At 40.6% G+C, this 21,224-nt stretch overlaps 1 protein-coding gene across 2 annotated transcripts in view; it reads right to left on the bottom strand.

Annotated features, from left to right (window-relative positions):
- The window catches only part of SPATA16 (spermatogenesis associated 16), a 241,231-nt gene that overhangs the window by 74,914 nt on the left and 145,093 nt on the right, over positions 1–21,224 (bottom strand). For both annotated transcript variants that reach the window (XM_038748176.1, XM_038748167.1), the window contains exon 5: positions 8,855–8,939. In XM_038748176.1, the coding sequence (XP_038604104.1) occupies positions 8,855–8,939 (85 nt within the window). The remainder of the gene's footprint in view (positions 1–8,854; positions 8,940–21,224) is intronic.

The following is a 21,224-nucleotide window of genomic DNA, read 5'->3' as shown; positions in this document are numbered from 1 at the left end:
CTGGCTCCGCCACATATCTGCTGTGTGATCTTGGGCAAGTCACTTAACTTCTCTGTGCCTCAATCACCTGATTTGTAAAATGGGATTTAAGACTGTGAGTCCCATGTGGGACAGGGACTGTGTCCAACCTGATTACCTTGTATCTATGCCAGCGCTTAAAACAGTGCTTGACACATAGTAGGCACTTAACAAGTACCATAATTACTATTATTATTATTAGTTGGTAGAGGAGATCCCCACCCACAGGGGGCTTACAGTCTACAGATGGAGACAGACATTAGAGTAGATTAGGAATAATGGGCAGGGATTGTCTCTATTGTTGAATTGTACTTTCCAAGTGCTTAATACAGTGCTCTGCACACAGAAAGCACTCAATTAATATGTTTGAATGAATCAATAGGGAAAATAGTAGAATATAAGAATATTTACCCCAGTACCGTGGGGCTGGGGTGAGTATCAAAGTGCTTAAGGGACTAAGAAATGAAAACATACTGGTAAAACTATCAGCCTTTCAACAACAAATCTGCATTCAAAACTGTATTGAATAAAATTATAAAAGTCCTTCCAGGGTGAGTTTCCATGCTTTGTGACAGGTTTTTTTTATTTTTTATTTTTGGCCCCAAACTCCAAAATAACCAATTGTTCACCTCCCGATGAAACTTTTTTCCCTTTCTTTCACTAATTAATTTAGGACCGTGATGAGAACTGGAGGTGCTCTGAGAAGGGTGCATTCCTGATAATGAAGCGCTTGTGGGCATCAACAGCAGTTGCTTAGGTTACCGAAGCATACGAGCGTGTTCGGTCGTGACAAGTTATTTTCAGAACCCTCCAACTCTGAGGAGGTAGCATCGGCACAGGCTATCCTGTGCAGACACTTTTTGTTCATCACAGAATGACGTCGCCCCAGCACGAGATGTCATCTGGTGCCGAATTTCGTGCCTCTTTTTTTCGTGCCAGAGATGAAAATAACTTGGTGCGCTGACGATACTTCAGCTATTCCTGATGCGATGGCACAGCTTCCGCGGGCTGATGGACACAAAGGTCAGTGGTGGAGCTGCTGCTCTTCAATGCAGCATTTTCCCCAGCCAAAGCCTACGGGAGTTGATGGTTACGGAACTCCAGTTGGAGGTCATGGAAGAAATTAAGACATTAAACTGGGGTCTTTGAACTGCAAGCTAATTTCCACTTACTTGTGACTGTAAAATACCGGCTAGAGGGTGTTTTCATTTTCCCTATCTGTAATTTAGTTTAATATCTGTCTCCCCTGTAGACTGTAAGCTCAATGTGGACAGGGAATGTGACTACCAGCTCTGTTGCACTGCATTCTCTCAAATAGCACAGTGCTCTGTGCATAGTAAGGTCTCAATAAGTACAATCGATTGGTTGATGGATTTATAGACATTATATTAGACATATGGTATATGGTCATACTGTTGAGGGTTGGGGTAACATCTACAAATTCTCAAGTGCTTTTTCTTGTAATCTGCACGTAGCAAGGACTTGATAAATATTTTTGAAGGACAGATGTCAAGTTCACAAAATGGAACCACTTTTGTATTCCAAAGTGTAACAATAATAATAATTAAAAAATTGTGGTAGTTGTTAAGCACTTCCTATGCGCCATGTACTACATTCAGACTACACTACAGTAGATACAAGATAATCAGTTCAAGATACTATTTGTCCCATGTGGGGTTCACAGTTTCAGTAGAGGGGAAAACTGGTACTGAATTCCTAGTATACAGATGACAAATTGAGGCACAGAGAAGTTAAGTGACATGCTAAAAATCACACAGCAATCAAGTGGCAGAATTAGAACCCAGGTCCTCTGACTATCAGGCCCTGTGTCCTTTCCTCTGGGCCATGCTGCTGCTCAGATTTTTCTTTAAGATCTCTATAGAATCAAGGATCCCTTGATTCATTTTTTTTCCATTCTTTCCTATCTGAGGAAATCTGAGGAAAATTTTCATTTTTTTTTCTGCCCTTTCCTTTCCTGTCTCCCTTATCCTCTCTATCTGGTTTTTAAATGTCAGCATTAGTCTTTCTCTAGTACTCTTATCCATGAATTGACATTTTGTTTGTTTTACTAGTCTCTCCTCAACCTTTCTGTTAAAGTATCCACACCACTTTTGCTGTTTTTCTTTGGCTATTTAGGGACCTTTGTTTGCATTCATCCTTCATTTTTCATTCCTTTTCTTACCTTTGTCGATGTTTCCAATTTCCTTTCTTTGATACTTCCTACCTATTGGTAATATTGCGCTAGTGCTGGTTAGCTTGTTAGGATAAAGGAAATCAGACACATTTTATGCATGCATTTTTACTTTCATGTTGACTTCTTACTGACCTACAATTCTATTAATTACCTAACCTTTGCTTTGGCTTTCTAGTTCCACACAAATTTAAAATTATACTCACACTTTCCCCACCCACCCCTTCCTTTTGGCTGTTCTACCCAATCAATCAATAGTGTACAGAGCACAGTACTGACACTTGGGAAAGTACAATATAATAGAATTGGTAGACACAAGCCCTAAGTTCAAGGAGCTTGCAATTTACAGGAAGAGGCAGATATTAAAATAAATCACAGACAGGAAAAACAGTGTTATCAATTATTTATCTTTTGGCATTTGTTAAGCGCTTACTACATGTCAAGCAATGTTCTAAGCCCTGGAGTAGATATAAATTAATCAGGTCAGACACAGGCCCTGTCAGACATGGAACTCTTGGTCTAAGTAGGAGGGAGGACAGTTTTGAATCCCCATTTTACAGTTGAAGAAACTGGGGCACAGAGAAGTTAAGTGATTAGTCAAGTCACACAGCAGACAGGGTACAAAGTCAGCATTAGAAGCCAGATCCTCTGACACCCAAGCCCATACTCTTTCCACTAGGCCACACCACTTCTTTAAACTACAAGAACATGTTCCTCAGTGTGTTGGGGTTGGTGCTGGACAGGAAACCAAAGGAAAGTGGAAAAGCTGAAAGAGACTACAGCAGAGAGGAAACTCTTTGCTAATGGCTACTTTCAGGCTACTTAAAAGCATGGCCTTAGTTCAAGTGCTTAGTACAGTGCTCTGTACACAGTAAGCGCTCAACAAATTCGATTGAATGAATGAATGAATGAAGGTCTCAGGGACTCATTCAAGAAAGTCAGTGTGTCAAGCTATGGGGAAGTTGAGCAAATCACTCCAGAATGTGGTCGGTATTGTTTGATGGCAAATCCTGAAGTACAAGCATCCTACAATAGGACACAAAGGACATCACACATACACCCAACGCAAATACACGTACACACATACACATACACACATACACCCAACTGGCCCCTTTGTTCTAGGCAATGCTATTGGTAAGTAAATCCTTCTCCAGCCTTTCCTACTTGGCCTGAGATTAAGCAGTCAACAGTGAACAGATCTTAGGGAAAGTTCTGCCAGATTTTTTAGGGATTTTAGAGACCCTGAAGACATGAACAAAGAAGCTGTTGAATTGTGGAGGAACATTAATTTATAAATGCAGATGTCGATCAGTTAATTGCATCTCATTCAGAGCATTCATTCGTCCTCCTCCAATGAGGACCGCATCAAATTTCCACAGTCCAATGCAACATTAAAAGAGGCTGAAACAGATGAAGAAGTTATAGTTCTGCCACTTGCCAAAATCTTGGAATTGAAAAACCTTAAACAAAGCAGATGGATTTATAAGCATTGAAGACCATAGTGGAGAGAGGAGTTCCCAGGGGTATGCAGAGGTGTTCGCAGGCTCACCGGCTACAAGGTACTTGAAAAAGAACGGGTGCTGTTCAATCTAAGTTAGAAAAATACTTCACTAAAACTGAAAATTAGCAAATTAGCAATTTAGCAAATTAATGAAGCAAGCTTTTACTTCCAGTTTCCTGCTAAGACTCCTAATCTTACTACAACTCCCTGTTCGATGTTATACTTTGAATTGTTTTCATAAAGATTATGCAATAGTTTAGTGATGTGCATCATTATGATTTTGCTTTTAAAGGAATTTCGTATAACTTTTCCAGATGTTCTGGAAAGGATTTGCATATTTATAACATGCAAATCTATGGGAAAATGTACTCCATGATACAACTATTTGCAATTCAAAAATATCCTTAAAGAACAAAAAAGTGGTCAAATAATAATAATTGTGGTATTTGTTAAGCACTTATGTTCCAGGCACCGTACTAAGCACTGGGGTGGATACAAACTAATTGGGTTGGACACAGTCCCTGTCCCATGTGGGGCTCACGGTCTCAATCCCCATTTTACAGATGAGGTAACTGAGGCATGGAGAAGTGAAGTGACTTGTTTAAGATCACACAGCAGAAAAGTGGCAGAGCTGGGATTAGAATCCATGAACTTCTGACTCTTAGGCCCATGTTCTATAAACTATGCCATAATGTGGGGTTTATCCGTATCCCTAGTTTTCTGATGTGCAGGTTGTGTTCGGGTGTTCTAGCATCATAGTACACATTGATTCAAGGGAATTAAGAGAGCTAGAGCAGATGGTTTAATACTACCACCCCGACTGACATTTTGCAATGCAAATGAATGTATTAGTGCTTTGTCGACTACTAGCAGAAAGTTTTACACTCTTGTCACTCATTTTTATTTTACTGGAGTAAATATTATCGAGTTGCAAAAACAAAGAAACACAAAGTTCTATCCAGACCCGTACAGTGTGGCTGACTTAGAGGCTAGGAAATGTAGCAGTATACTTTAGGAAGCAGTATGGCCTAGTGGAAAGAGCATGGGCCTGGGTGTCTGAGGACCTGGGTTCTAATCCCAATGCTATCTCTTGCCTGCTGCGTGACCTTGGGCACACAGCCTCAGTTTCCTGATCTGTTAGATGGGAATTAAATACCCGTTCTTTCTCCTACTCGGATGTGATCCCCCTGTGTTTCAGGAACTGTGGCTGACCTCATTATTTTGTATCCACTCACGCAATTAGTACAGTGCTTAGCACATACAATTATTAGTATTACTACCTTTATTGTTGTCTCCCACTTCTAGATTGTGAGCCCATTGGTGGGTAGGGACCGTCTCTATATGTTGCCGATTTGTACTTCCCAAGCACTTAGTACAGTGCTCTGCACACAGTAAGCGCTCGATAAATATGATTGAATGAATGAATGACACTGGCCAAAGCTGGACCCTGGATTTTCAGCCTGTGCAGGAGAAGTGGGAGGACGACATACATTGAGTTTGTTCCTCTAGACTGTACCAACTCTTTTGTACTGCACTGTCCTAAGCACTTAGTACAGTACTCTGCACATAGTAAGTGCTCAATAAATACCATTGATGATGATGATACGAAGTGCCGGATTACAAACACTTCTCCCAACGCTGCATCTCTCTGTGCCAATTAGTGGATTGTGTTTATGTTCAGAAAAGAATCACGATGTGAGAAGAACATTCCCTATTTCTTCCCTCTGTCATATCCAAATCAGTGACGAAAATGTTATAGCAGAATTAATAAATTCATTTTCCATTCCTTTCCAATGCTGCTCTTCCTCCCAAGTCCATAATTTTTCCCTAGTATATCTCTTTATAAAAAAAAGGTATTTGTAAAGTGCGTACTATGTGCCAGGCAGTAGCCAGGCACTGGGGTGGCCCCTGTCCCATATGGGGCTCACGGTCTCAATATCCATTTTACAGATGAGGTAACTGAGGCACAGAAAAGTGAAGTGACTTACCCAAGGTCACTCAAAAGACAAGTGAAAGAGCCAGGATTAGAACCCAGGACCTTCTGACTCCTGGGCCTGTGTTGCATCCACTAGACCACACTGCTTCTCAAATATACAATATTTGATATCGATAAGGATGATGACATTGGCCAATGTGCATCCAGGCCCTTATATATTGGATATATTGTATAGTATTGGATATTAGGGCCTGGATAATCACTGGCCTTCTATTCCAAATTTTTACTTATGTCCTGTCTTCCCATTTGTTTTACTAGGTCCTTATCCATAAACAATTGGAAAAGTAAAGGAATTAGGCTTATGAAATAGAATAAAATAGCATGATCAAAAGCGTGTTGATACAGGCAAAAGTGAGCTTAAGAATTCAAAGTCTGGCCCTGTGAATTGTTCGCATGTAATGCATGAGTGTTATAACAAGCATCCTTGGAAACAAGTTATGCTTTGCAAAAGATAAGATAGTTTCTTCAGAAATATTATTCTCTTAGAAATTACATAAAGCAACCTCATGAGAAAATTTTCTTTCTTAATGCCAGTGGCAAGCAGTCATAACTTGGTAAAATGAGATAATGGGTGATGAAAAACAATATAGGTAGGACAGTCTTCCATTGTTATGAACTAGAAAGGCATTTTTTTTAAAGAAACACCTGTAACTATTGCTATGACTAGGAGCACATTACTGAGCAGCTAATTATTTTTAATTAAAATAAATGTCAGTGGTTCTAAGACACTTTCTTCTGGAAGGAAAATTAAGTGTCTAAACATAGTCTAAGATTTCCTATAGATCAGGTTCAAATTCGAGTTTCAAGCAGAACCTCACATTTGACTGGATGAAGAATTGGGCTCTACTTTTGCTGCCTGATAGACTTTGTAAGACTTTCAAAAACCAGGCCCTATTAGCTGATTCCTGGTTTAGCATTTCAAAATTAAACTGACCACATCAAAATTATATCAGCAACTCTGGAGCTCATAAACTCAATATCACCAAATTCTGTTTTTTTAGTTCAAGAAATACAGTTATTCAGATTTAAAATCATGTTGCTGTCATGAATGTGCTTATCAGAAAAAAATAGTTTATAAAAAAGTTAAAATGTAATGTTATGACAACTCATAAAATTAAGGTATCGGCAAAATGTATGCAACCTTGCTCACAGTAAGCATTCACTAAATGCCATGGATTGATTAATTGAGAAAATAAATACATAATGACAGTTTACAGTGCTATTTGTCTTGATGATTTTGGTTCAATCAGCATAACCCTGTTGAAAATTTTATTCAAATCCAGCTTGATTATAAACCCCCTGAGGGCAGTGATCATGTCTATTTATTTTGTTGTATTCTTCCCAAGACCTTAGTAATAATAATAATAATGATGGCATTTATTAAGTGTTTACTATGTACAAAGCACTGTTCCAAATGCTGGGGAGGTTACAAGGAGATCAGGTTGTCCCACGGGGGGCTCACAGTGAGGGAACTGAGGCACAGAGAAGTTAAGTGACTTGCCCAAAGTCACATAGATGACAATTGGCAGAGCCAGGATTCAAACACATGACCCCTGATTCCAAAGCCCATGCTCTTTCCACTGAGCCACGTTGCTTCTCTACAGCTTAGTACAGTGATCTTCACATAGTAGCTGCTTACTATAGTTTATTTACTCAAAGTGAAAACAAAATGTAGCCCTGGGTTGTACTAGTAAAATTTCAGTCCCTTCTCATCACCACCAAAACAGGGGAAAAGTCAATTTTCTTTGTTCCATTAAAGTGTATGCTGGAAGCAGTGTGGCCAAGTGGAAAAGAGGATGGGGCTGGGAGTCAGAAGGACCTGGATTTAATCACAGCTCCTCCACCTGTCTTCCATGTGACTTCGGGCAAGTCTCTTAACTTCTCTGTGCCTCATTTACCTCATCTGTAAAATGGGGATTAAGACTGTGAACCCCTTGAGGGACATAAACTGATGTCCATCCTGATTATCCTCTATATACTGCAGTGCTTAGAACAGTGCCTGGCACACTGTAAGTGCTTAATAAATACCATTGAGGAAAAAAAGTTAAGTTGGAACCAGGCTCTGAGGACAAACAGCCAAACTCTTGAGGGGAGTGGGGTATGGGGGATTTTACCTCCCACTCTAGAAAGCTTGGTGCGTGGGCAGGGATTGTCTCTATTTGTTGCTGAATTGTACTTTCCAAGCGCTTAGTACAGTGCTCTGAACACAGTAAGTGCTCAATAGATATGATTGAATGAATGAATGATTGACTGCATGGGTGTGGCCATCATCTAGACAGTAACTTCCTTGTGGGCAGGGAAAGTGCCTACCAATTCTGCTATATTGTACATCCCCAAGTGCTCAGTACAGCACTCAGCACACAGTAAATGCTCAATAAACGTTTGATTGATTGATTCTTCTTCCTTTGGGCACTACATCAGTGATTCCAAAGAGGGAGGTAAGAGATGGGAGGCAGGCATATCGCGCCTAACCCAACGGCCAACATCACAAGCTTCGGAAACCGAATACAAACCATCTATGGGAAAGGGGAGGGAAAGCCCCAGGTAAGGAGAAAGAACTACTTGAAGATTGGAGAGTGGAATTCAGCAATGGAAAGGAAGCAATGAAAACAATTAGGGGGACAGCTATGCTAAGCAAATTGGTTTCTCATTTCATTCATTCTTTCAATCGTGCTTACTGTGTGCAAAGCACTGTATTAAGTTTCATAATGACTACACCTCACACCCACAATATTGCATGCAATTTCTTATTGGTTTAGTGTTTCAAAATTAATCTGAACACCTCACAGTTATTTCAGTCCCTTTGGAGCTCTTGGGCTCAATATCACCTAACTTTGCTTTCTTCATACATGGGACAAGAAGAAATACAGAAATTTGGATTTAAATTAACATTGCCATTGTGAATGCACTATTCAGTAAAATTTAGTTTATAGGACGATAGTTAATATTTCAGAGCAATTCATAAAATCGATGTTATCAGGAAAGTGTGAATAATCCTGAATGTTAACCCTAAAATTAGTCCCAGAAAACCAGCTGCATTATCAATGTTTTTTCTAGGGAGTATCCTTCTGACCGATTTATCCAGAACTACTTTTTCCAACAGTCCTTTAAGCACTACTCCTTCATTTAGGCCATCAATTTTTACCTGCCAATACAGTTTGAGGAGATGGCTTATGTGCTGGTCACTTCCTCCCGACAGCCAATACATGTAGTGGGCAATCATGGCACTCCTGCAGGCAAAGACAGAACCAACGTGTCAATCCAGAAAACATATAAAAAGTGTTTTAAAAAAAGAATCCTTCATTAGAAAATGCCCCTCTATCTCTGCATCAAAAACTCCTCAGTATCGGCTTTAAAGAACTCCATCACCTTGCCCCCTCCTACCTCACTTTTCTAGTCTCCTACTACAATTCAGACCACGCACTTCGCTTCTCTAATGGTAACCTTACGGTGCCTTGATCTCGTCGCCGACTCTCATCTACAGCCTATCTCTGGCCTGGAACGCCTGCCCACCTCATGTCCAACAGATAAACACTCTTTTCCCCTTCAAACCCTTACTGAGGGCACATCTCCTCCAAGAGGCCTTCCCTGACTAAGCCCTCCTTCCCCTTCTGTGTTGCCCTGACTTGCTCCCTTCATTCATCCCCCATTCCCAGCCCCACAGCACTTTAGTACATGCCTGTAATTTATTTATATATATTAATGTCCATCTCCCCTTCTGAACTGTAAGCTCACTGTGGGCAGGGAATGTGTCTGTTTATTGTTATACTGCTTAGTACAGTGCTCTGCACACAGTAAGTGCTCTATAAATGTGATTGAATGAATGAATGAACTGTACTCTCCCAAGCACTTAGTACAGTACTTTGCATACAGTAAATGTCCTGGTTCTCCTCATCTCTCCGGCCATTCATTCTCAGTCTCCTTTGCAGGCTCCTCCTCTCCCTCCCATCCCCTTACTGTTAGGAGTTCCTCAAGGGTCAGTTCTTGGTCCCCTTCTGTTCTCTATCTACACTCACTCCCTTGGTGAACTCATTCGCTCCCACGGTTTCAACTATCATCTCTACGTTGATGACACCCAAATCCACATCTCTGCCCCTGCTCTCTCTCCCTCCCTTCAGGCTCGTTTCTCCTCATTCATTCATTCATTCAATCATATTTATTGAGTGCTTACTGTGTGCAGAGCACTGTACTAAGCACTTGGGAAGTACAAGTTGGCAACACATAGAGACGGGCCCTACCCAACAACGGGCTCACAGTCTAGAAGAGGGAGACAGACAACAAAACAAAACATATTAACAAAATAAAATAAATAGAATAGTAAATATGTACAAGTAAAATAAATAGAGTAATAAATCTGTGCAAACATATATACAGGTGCTGTGGGGAGAGGATGGAGGTAGGCAGGGAGGATGGGGAGGGGGTGAGGAAGGAGGGGGCTCAGGCTGGGAAGACCTCCTGGAGGAGGTGAGCTCTCAGTAGGGCTTTGAAGGAGGAAGAGAGCTAGCTTGGCAGATGTGATTCCTCCTGCCCACAAGACATCTCCATCTGGATGTCTGCCTGCCATCTAAAACTCAATATGTCCAAGACTGAACTCCTTATCTTCCCTCCCAAACCCTGCCCTCTCCCTAACTTTCCCATCACTGTAGACGGCACTACCATCCTTCCCATCTCACAAGCTCACAACCTTGGTGTCATCCTTGACTCTGCTCTCTCGTTCACACCTCACATCCAATCAGTCACCAAAACCTGCTGGTCTCACCTCCGCAACATCACCAAGATCCACCCTTTCCTCTCCATCCAAACCACTACCTTTCTGGTTCAATCTCTCATCCTATCCCGACTGGATTACTGCATCAGCCTCCTCCTTCTCCTGTCTCTCCCCACTTTGGTCTATAGTTCACACCAATGCCCGGATCATCTTTGTGCAGAAACGCTCTGGGAATGTTCCTCCCCTCCTCAAAAATCTCCAGTGGCTACCCGTCAACCTATGCATTAGGCAAAAACTCCTCACTCTCGGCTTCAAGGCTCTCCATCACCTCGCCCTCTCCTACCTCACCTCCCTTTTCTCCTTCTCCAGCCCAGCCTGCACCCTCTGCTCCTCTGCCACTAACCTCCTCGTTCTCGCCTGTCCCGCTGTCAACCCCTGGCCCACGTCTTTCCTCTGGCCTGGAATGCCCTCCCTCCGCACATCTGCCAAGCTAGCTCTCTTCCTCCCTTCAAAGCCCTGAGAGCTCACCTCCTCCAGGAGGCCTTCCCAGATTGAGCTCCCTCCTTCCTCTCCCACTCCCCATCCCCCCGCCCTACCTCCTTCCCCTCCCCACAACACCTATATATATGTTTGTACAGATTTATTACTCTATTTTACTTGTACATATTTACTATTCTATTTATTTTATTTTGTTAATATGTTTTGTTTTGTTGTCTGTCTCCCCCTTCTAGACAGTGAGCCCGTTGTTGGGTAGGGACCGTCTCTATATGTTGCTAACTTGTACTTCCCAAGTGCTTAGTACAGTGCGTTGCACACACTAAGCGCTCAATAAATACGATTGAATGAATGAATATGATTGAATGAATGAATGAATAAATGAGTGAAAGGACCCTCAGAGTTGAACTATAGGAAAAAATGGCCACTTTTTCTCCTTAATAGCTTGTTCTACTAAAATTGTAAACATGTATTTGAAAGCTGCAAGGGAATATTTCGTTTTGACTGCTTCCTTTTAAGATTCAAAGTATTTATGTTTTAAGTTATACTTTATTTATTCAAAAATACGTTCAAAGCATTGGCAATTGGATTATAACATGGTTGCTTGCACTCCAAATGATACTGTATTCCCTGCCATGCTCTCCAGAGATGCCCTCACTATCTTCTTCTCCCCATAGCTCTTGGATAAGGGTAAAGCACCTACTTACTTCTTGCCTCTGGATATCAACCCTAACCCCTCCACCCTTTGCCTCTTCTTCTTTCAAAACTCATGATCTTTGCCTCGACCACCCATTAAAACCCCTTTCTGCTGCCTTCTATAGCCCACCAGATCCCTTCTCTGCTTTTTTTTGACAAGCCCCTAGAGTGCAGGGATCATGCCTACCTATTCTATTGAACTGTAATAATGATAATGATGGTATTTGTACTAAATATTGTTCAGGGAAGCAGTGCGGCCTAATGGACCAAAAATGGGGCTTGGAGTCAGAAGCACCTGGGTTCTAATTCCGGCCTCCACCACTTTGCTGGGTGATCTTGTACAAGTTACTTAACTTCTCTGTGCTTCACCTATAAAATTAATGCAATCATATTCATTGAGTGCTTGCTGCGCACAAATCACTGCACTAAGTGCTTGGGAGAGTACAATATAACAATAAACAGACACACTCCCTGCCCACAAGGAGCTGAAGACTGTGAGCCCCATATGGGACATGGACTATGTCCAACCTAATTAGCTTGTATCTACCCCGGTGCTCCCCTCTCAGGATGGCAGCTGGAGTGTTTCCAGTACTTTACCAGTTTCAGCTAAGGAAGGGAGGGTCAAACAGAGGCATATCCATTTCATTCCTAGCTTGGACAATAGCTAGCGAGTGGAAGGCAATATGCTGCAAGTCAAAACTTACCTGTGCTGGGCAGCAGCAGCATGGGAGAGAGTTGAGGGCAAAGACTCAAGTTCACTGCATGGAAGGAGGCAATGGTAAGCCACTTCCATATTTTTACCAAGAAAACTCTATGGATCCACTACCAGAACGATTGCAGATGGAGGTGGGGCATTTTGGGAGAGATGTATCCATGGAGTCTCTATGGGTCAGAAATGCCACGAGAGCATAAGACAAGACCTCAGTGCTTGGTACAGTGCCTGGCACATAGTAAGTGCTTAACAAATACCATAAAAAAGATACCAGATAATTGGATAGTGCTAAGTACAGTGCTAGGCACACAGTAAGCATTCAGTAAATACCACTGATTGACTGATTTCTACCTACCTTCTCCTTGGATACTCAAGCATCCACATGGATGCTTCTGACAGCCCCCCTCTTCCCACCCAAACCCCACAACTTCTGGCTTCCTCTCACTACTAAACTACTGCTCAATAACGACCTCTGACTCCCAAGCCCATGCCCTTTCCACTAAACCAGCTTCACCCATACACCAACTTGGAAATCCAGTGGATCTTATCATCACAAGCCAATGTGCCATCTCCAACCACGGCCTCCTAATCTACCACCTCCCCCACAAAATATCTTCTCTCCTCCCCAGATACCTCAGTCTTTCTACCTCTCCATCTATTCAAAGACATTAAGCCCCGTCAGAAACTCTTGCCAACCCTCCTCTCAACTGAAGCACAAATTCCCACTGCCAGCATCATTCTCTTTATTAAGTTTTTAACTCCCTCAACCTCCCATCTCTCCATCAATCAATCACAACCCCAATCCCTAGACAGAGATCACCCTTATAGAATGCCTTCTTTGCATCTGCACTCCTGCAGCTGAGCTCTTGGCAGAATTCCAGGTTGCATTTGGCAACAATCCAGATGGCAGGCTGGCTTCTGCCACTTCAATTTCACCCTTCCCAGCTACAACACTGCATTTCCTTCTGCTCAGAAACATTACTTTTCCATCCTTATTGACTTCTACCCGCATTGTGCTGCCAACTATTCCAGACCTCTAACTCTCTTTGGAATCCCTCACTGCCTCCATCTCCCTCTCCTGTCCTCCCTCTCCCCTCCCCTGCCAACCTCTTTTCTCTGACCTCATCAAGTATTTTGTTGATATAATTGAAGTTATCAGATTTGACCCGAGGTCAGCTTTGACTCCTCTTTTTCATTTACCTCCCACATTTAATGTGTCTCTTCGGTCTTGCCATTTTCTCCTTAGTAATATTTCATATATCCACTCCTTCTCTTTCACCCTTATAACTACTACAAGCCCTAGTCACCGGTTATTGGAACATCTTCCTTTCTGATTTTCTTGGCTTCAACCTCTTACCTCAAGAGTGTTTATGTCAGTTTCAATAATCATCTTTCTAACCTATTGGTTGAATCAATTAATCATTCAATGACTTTTACTGAGCATTTGCTGTGTGCAGAGCAATGTACTAAATACTTGGGAGAGTATAGTACAACAGAGTTGGTAGACATATCCCCTACCCACCAGGGGCTTACAGTCTTGAGAGACCTTATACTTATCATTCACTTGGTCAAAAATTTCCAGTGATTCTCCACTCTCACTTAAAACAAAAGTTTCTATTGGCCCTCTGTTACTTGACTGTTTTATCTGCTTCCTATTCCTACCAAAAAAAATCTCTTAAACCTTCTCCACACTTGAGCAAACAATTGCTCATGCCATTCTTCCTACTAGGAATAACCTCCTTGCTTAATTTCACCAAATTCCTCCCCTCTTTTAAAGCTCCTCAACCATTAAAATCACCTCAACCTTTAGCTGTTCCTTGATTAACTCCACACCAGCAATCATTCTGTTCATTCTAGACCCTCAGACACCCCTTGCACTTGGCATTTATTTGCTTATTTGTGATTTGTTGTTCTTGTATAATTTCACTATTTTAAGTGAAATTCACTTTTCACTATATTCACTATTTTTGGCATGTTTCATCATGTGTTCTCATCTCCACCATGTATGTTCCTTAAGTTCCTAGTACAATGTCTTGCCTTTAGGAGGCACTCAGCTCCTACTGGTAATGATTATAATGATCACATCTTTTACAATACCTACTCCACCAAAAGAACTCAAATATTCACGATGGTCCCACCAAAGAGCTACCAGAAATCTAAGGACGTCAAGAAAATAATGCTCTGACGAATGCATCCAATTCCTTACAGAATAGCGTGATTTAGAAACACTGAACTCTTACAGGACACATGCTTTTCCTAGGTGTAAACACAGTGTGACGTTGAAAGAAACTGTTAAAGACATGCATGCGATTTTGGCTTCAATAAAGAGTTGTCCTCAATGTAGAGATATTAGAGGAGAACTGGGTATACCTGGAAGGGCACGATTTCCTCTTTGAATATTTAAATGGAGAGAATGAGAACATCCTTCACCTTTCCTTTTTCCTTTATCACTTTCCCCATATCTGCAGAGTGCATACTCTAGTCAAGATCCAGAGAACACCTAAAAATTGTATAAAGTTACAATTAAGATTTTTCTCACAATTTAAAGCACTGAGAATGCAAACATTTTCATCCTGGGAGCCTTAGCCAATCTCCAGTGATGCTCCATTTCTCCCATTAACCCCTCATCATCTTCTTGCCAACTCAACTGTGTTTGGGCTGAAGCTTGAGTCTAGGTTACCTGTTGCCCTCAACCCCAGTAATGGGAAATGGGGAGAGCCCAGACTGTTGCTAAATCACGTCTATTTCCAAGGACCCAGGGAAACTGGATCATTTCTAGGGTCTTCCTGGGGTTCATTTTGCTATCTGGAAAGACTAGTTGTCCCATTTGAGATGGGATAGGAAAATTCTGTTAAGAGGAGTAGCATTTATAACCCAGCTCTCCATTTTTTCATGTCCAATCTTGGTCCTCTACCTCTGTAGCCACAATTTTGCTTTCATCTGACCCAACCGACCCGGCTTCACAATCTGTCCTGCAGATTCCATGGACCAGACAGGTCCCATGCAGGGTTCTTGCGCTGTGTCTTTTATCCTCCATCTGCTCACTGCCATCATCATTCCTACCCTCCCTTCCTTCAAGTCTTTGGTCTTCTCCCACTGGCTGTCCCAAACCCCATTTTTCATGGATTATTTTGAGTCAGAGACTCAATCGATTAGTAGTAGTTACTGAAGCAGCAGAAAGGTTTGAGACAAGAGGTAATGAATTGCCACCCAAGAGTTAGTATATCGCAGTCTTTGAATCAATGATATTTATGGAGCACTTGTGTACTGAGCACTATACTGGGCCTTTGGTAGAATACAACAGAGTTGGTAGGCATGTAACCTGCCCACAATGAGTTTACAGTCTGGGGGGGGGGGGGAGATACTAATATAAATAATCAATCAATCAGGAATATTTATTCAGAGCACCATACTAAAGTGTTTGGGAAAATACAATTAAGTTAGAAGACAGATCATTGCCAAAAAGGAGCTCACATTCTATTCTGGAGAACATACTAAAATAATTTGCAGACAGAGAAGCAGGATGATCTAGTGGATAAAGCACAGACTTGTGACTCAGAAGGACCTGGGTTCTAATCTGCGTTCCCCCACTTGTCTGCTGTGTGACCTTGAGCAAGTCACTTAACTTCTCTAGACTGCAGCATGGCCTAGTGGCAAGAGCATGGGCTTGGAATTCCAAGGGCATGAGTTCTAATCCCTACTCTGCATTTGTCTGCTATGTGACCTTGGGCAAGTCACTTCACTTCTCTGTGCCTTAATTACTTCATCTGTTAAACGGAAATTAAGACTGTGACCCTCATATGGAACAACCTGATTACCTTGTATCCATTCCAGTGCTTAGAACTGCGCTTGGCACATAGTAAGCATTTAACAAATATCATTATTATTATTATTATTATTATTAATAATAATAATAATAAACTTTTATGGGCAGGGACATGATTGCTAATTCTTTTGTACTGTACTCTCCCAAGTACTTAATACAGTGTTCTGTACATAGTAAGCATTCAGTAAATACGATTGATCTATTGATTCTCTGTGTCTCAGTTACGTCATCTGTAAAATGGAGATTAAGAACATGAGCCCTGGATGGGACAGGGACTGGATCCAACCCCATTTGCTTGCATCTTTCCCAGTGCTTAGTACAGTGCCTGATACAGTGTAAGCACTTAGTACAGTGGTAAGCGCTTAGTACAGTGCTCTGCACACAGTAAGCGCTCAATAAATACGATTGATTGACACATAATAAATGTTTAACAAACCTTAAAAAATAGAAGGAAGAAAGAAAGGGATTATGTATATGAGTTAGTGCTCAAGTAATGTGGTGTATAAAGCATATACATATTGGAAATAAGAGTTTGTAAGTGTTGATTTGGAATTTTTAAAGTATCTTTTATGATGCTTCCATGAGAGAGAGGTCCAGGAGTGGAACCAGTATTTTTCTCTCTCCCACGCTCCCTTTTCCCTCTCTTCTCTTCTCTGTTCCCTACTACAGTGAACCACCATAAAAAAAAATATTGAATGCAAACTGAAGTAGCACAACCTGGCTACTGTGTGCACATTTCTGTCAACAGCAGGTAGCTTAGCATCCTAGCTACTAGACAGCTAAGGTCTTACTTAGTGTACTTATTAATTTTGCATCATGTGTATGAAGGTACAACAATAAATGTTTATTGTTGGAGGCTTGCTGTGCTGCATATAAATTGCATTTTATTTTAAAAAGGTATTTCTACCATGGGTCTTAATCATTTATTATTCCCTTTCAGGATAATATTATTGGAGTCCTGAGACTCCATTGAATGTATGTCTTCTTGGAAGGTGCATTTCAACTATGATATATGTCTAATATATACATATATATATATATATACACACACACACACATATATACATATATATATACATACATATTTATTTATATATAAATAAATTTATTTATATATATATAAACCCTATAAAAGTTTGTATTTTTAAAGCTTATATAAACGTTTATAATTTTAAAATGTAAATATCTCTTTACAACATAAATGATATAATTATCAACAGAATTTCATACCTTGTGCATATTCAAAATTGACATCATAGTTACTCATACTGGCCACATGGTGGTGTGAATTAATAAGGTATAAGTAAACAAAGAAAATTATTTAAATTTATCGGATAAATAGAATCTCAGACCCTGAAAAATCATCCAGTTCATCCCCCTACATTTAGATAAGGCTTCACCTAAGTCTTTCCAGACTTTTTTTTTAAAGATATATTTTAAAGATCTCTAGAGAAGGCGATACTTAATTGCATTCACTGATGCTAGTGTTTAACAATCTTTTCTAACTCTGATATTTTAGGGAAAAAAATGGTATTTGTTAAGCATTTATTTAGTTTTTGCCAGCACATTATTTATGGAAGGTTGTTATTAAGAAAGCATAAAAATCTGGGTTAATGTCTCTGTGTTGACAGTTTCTTTTCTGAAGCAGTAGAAACTGGGATTAGATATCAAATATAATATTTGATAACACTTTAAATGAAATACAGATAACTTACCAAAAATAAAAATCACTGAGGAATACAGGTTATAAAACATGATATGATTTCAGGCTCCTTGTGGGCTGCTATTAAGCCAGAAATAGTTTAAATGTATGCCATGCAAGTCTCTAGAGAAACAAATAAAAAACTGACTTCTTTCCTTGCACAGCTTCAATTTAATGATGCCCAATAAACAATAAATAATGGTAGAACAGTAATGAAAATGGCAAAAAAAATAACAGTGCGGTTATTTATGGGACACTAACTAGCATCATATTCCAGTGTCAAATTAAAGAATGAGCTTCATGGACTCTCCAAAGAGCTTTGACTGATCTTGATAAATGTCAAAGAAGCTTTTGTGGCTCTGATTTATGAAAGGCTCCTTTCGCAACATTCCCCTGGAAAAAGTGGAGGTCACGCAAAACGCCACTCAGTTCAGGCTTGCAAGAAAATCCTGATTCACTGTCTGCCTGATGTCAATGCTGAATGATTAATAATCACTCTGACATTTTTCACTGACAGAGGCCTCTCTCACCTGCTTGTATGACTCTATGGAATGCATATTTCTCCAACCTTGTACACAATCACAAAGCTTCACCTAACCACAGACGAAAATGATGCTTGAGGCGGGATGGCTACCGGATGAGGGAAAAAGAAAGAGAATTGGAAAGGGATATGGGCTGACAAATCTGACGTTCACAGGTGTAAGATCGTGAACAAAATTAAAATACCTATGCCTTTCTTTATTCACAGAAGCGGCAGCACTAAGGGGAAACCAGAATTTCAAATAATTTGAGAGCATGATGCAAGGATCAGAAAAGTCTCCCATCACACAAACTATCTTGGCCAGACTCACCTTCCTCTTAATTACCTTGACATTATTAATAGAGAAAGAACTGTATTGTTCTGCCCTTTTATTTGTATTCCTGGTCTCAGGGAGATCAGGGGTTGGGGTAAAAAAAATCCACTAAAATGATTATAGTCTTTTATACAATACATATACTTTTATTTAGTAGCGCTACTATAAAAGTGTGCATATTTTCACACAGTCGCTCCTATATTAAAGTGTATATTCATCCATTCATTCCTTCAATCGTATTTAATGAGTGCTTACTGTGTACAGAGCACTGTACTAAGTGCTTGGAGGAGTTCAATACAACAAACAGACACGTTCCCTGCCCACCTGGAGCTTACTATACAAAAGTACATACCCTATTACTTAAGCACACTCTCACCCAAATACCCATTTTCCCATTTTCTATCTATAAAATACATCATTAATTTTCTTCTTCACTGAATTGTAAGCTCCTCAAGAGAAAGTATCATCTACTGGGAGTCAGAGGACCTGAGTTCTAATCCCAGCTCCTCTGTTATGTGACGTTGAGCAAGTCACTCAATTTTTCTATGCCTCAGTTTCCTTATGTGTAAAATGGGGATTAAATAGTACTCCCTACTATCTGGACTGTGAGCCCCACGTGGGACAGGAACTGTATCCAAACTGATAATCTTTTAACTACCCCAGCACTTAGAACAGTACTTGGCACTTAACAAATATAATAATCATAATAAAAATAATAATAATTATAGCAACTATACTGCCTTCTCTCAAGTGCTTAGGATAGTGCTCTGTGCATAGTAGGCTCTCAATAAATACTACTGACTGATGGATATAGAGCATTATGGAGTCTTGCATTGAGTGTAACAGAGGACTTTAGACTGTGAGCCCACTGTTGGGTAGGGACTGTCTCTATATGTTGCCAATTTGTACTTCCCAAGCGCTTAGTACAGTGCTCTGCACATAGTAAGCGCTCAATAAATATGATTGATGATGATGATGACTTTCAGTTTTGATCTTACTACTCAGCCAAGAAGTCGCACAAACAAACTGGTTATAATAGTGGTGTGTGCAACACTCACCTTCTCTTGTCCCAGCCAGTCATGCTATCTCTTGGGCAGGAAGTGAATTAAATGAGTAAGCATTGCACCTAAAATACATCTGTAATTTTATTTATTTGAATTGATGTCTGCCTCCCCCACTCTAGACTGTGAGCTCGTTGTGGCCAGGGAATGACACTGTTTATTGCTGTATTATACTTTCCCAAGTGCTTAGTATAGTGCTCTGCACACAGTAAGTGCTCAATAAATATGATTGAATGAATGAATGAATACTATACCTGCTCTGAATCCCTCTTGGACTGTGAGCTATGGGTGTGGCAGGCGCACAGTGCTTGGCACATATACAGTGCCTCATAAAGTCATTATCATTACTATCCTGACGCACAGAACATGCAATTGTAGTACTATCTTTCAATGTCTCCAAGACATGGCTCTTAACCAAGATACAAGAGATAGAATTAATCAATCAGTGATATTTATTGAACATCTCCTGAGTGCTGAACACTGTTCTAAGCACTTGGAAGACTACAACAGAAGCAAGATAACCAAAGAGGCATAGCCTAGTCAGTCAGTCGACTGCATTTATTGAGCACTTAACGTGTGCAGAGCACTGTACTAAGTGCTTGGGAGAGTACAATATAACAACCAACAGACACATTCCCTGCCCATAATGAGCTTACAGTCTAGAGGGGGAGACAGACATTAATGGGCCTGGGAGTCACTTGTCTCCTGTGTGACCTTGAGCAAGTCACTTCACTTCTCCTGCTTCATTTGAAAAATGGGAATTAAGATCAGGAGCCCTGTGTGGGACAATGAGTGTGTCCAACCTGATTATCTTGTGCCTACCCCAGCGCTTAGTACGGTGCTTGGCACATAGTTAGCACTTAACAAATACCCAAACACCACAATTTTTTAAGGAGTTTATAATTGAATGGAGGAAAGAAGGAGGCAAAAAAATAGTGGAATCAGGAGTAAGAAATACAAACATAACAGGTTGAAATAGTTGAGTAATGAAATGCACAATTCCATATATAAACACACATGTAAATAAAGCCTGTGGATAAGCATAAAATACATAGCATTTAAGAGTGGGTGCTGAGTTAACTACCCTGAGGTGTTATGATTGAATTGGGGAAGGCTTCCTGATGGAGATGGGATTTTAGAAGTGTTTCAAAGATGGGGAGAGCTTTTGGGGGGTTTCCAATCTGAGGGAAATGACAAGAGGAAGAGATCAGAAGTGGGGAAGCTAAGAGTGTGATACTGTTAGAAGAGAATCTTGGGAGGCATGAAGAGTAAAAGTTGGAGAGTCCCAGGGAAAGGAAACCAACACATAGCCTGGAGAAACCTGGGGGAAAGCTTCAAAGTCAACAGTAAGGTGCTTGGTGGGGTGAGAGATGGGTAATAGGAAGAGGGCTTTTAAAATTGTAATAGGTATTTATAAATAAAACCTTTTACTAGAATAAGGAAAGCAATTCTCTTGATTTG

The sequence above is a fragment of the Tachyglossus aculeatus genome, chromosome 1, assembly GCF_015852505.1.
Source record: "Tachyglossus aculeatus isolate mTacAcu1 chromosome 1, mTacAcu1.pri, whole genome shotgun sequence".
NCBI classification, from domain to species: Eukaryota; Metazoa; Chordata; class Mammalia; order Monotremata; family Tachyglossidae; genus Tachyglossus; species Tachyglossus aculeatus.
The sequence above is the reverse complement of the archived record's forward strand: the minus strand, read 5'-3'. Positions and strand labels throughout refer to the sequence as shown.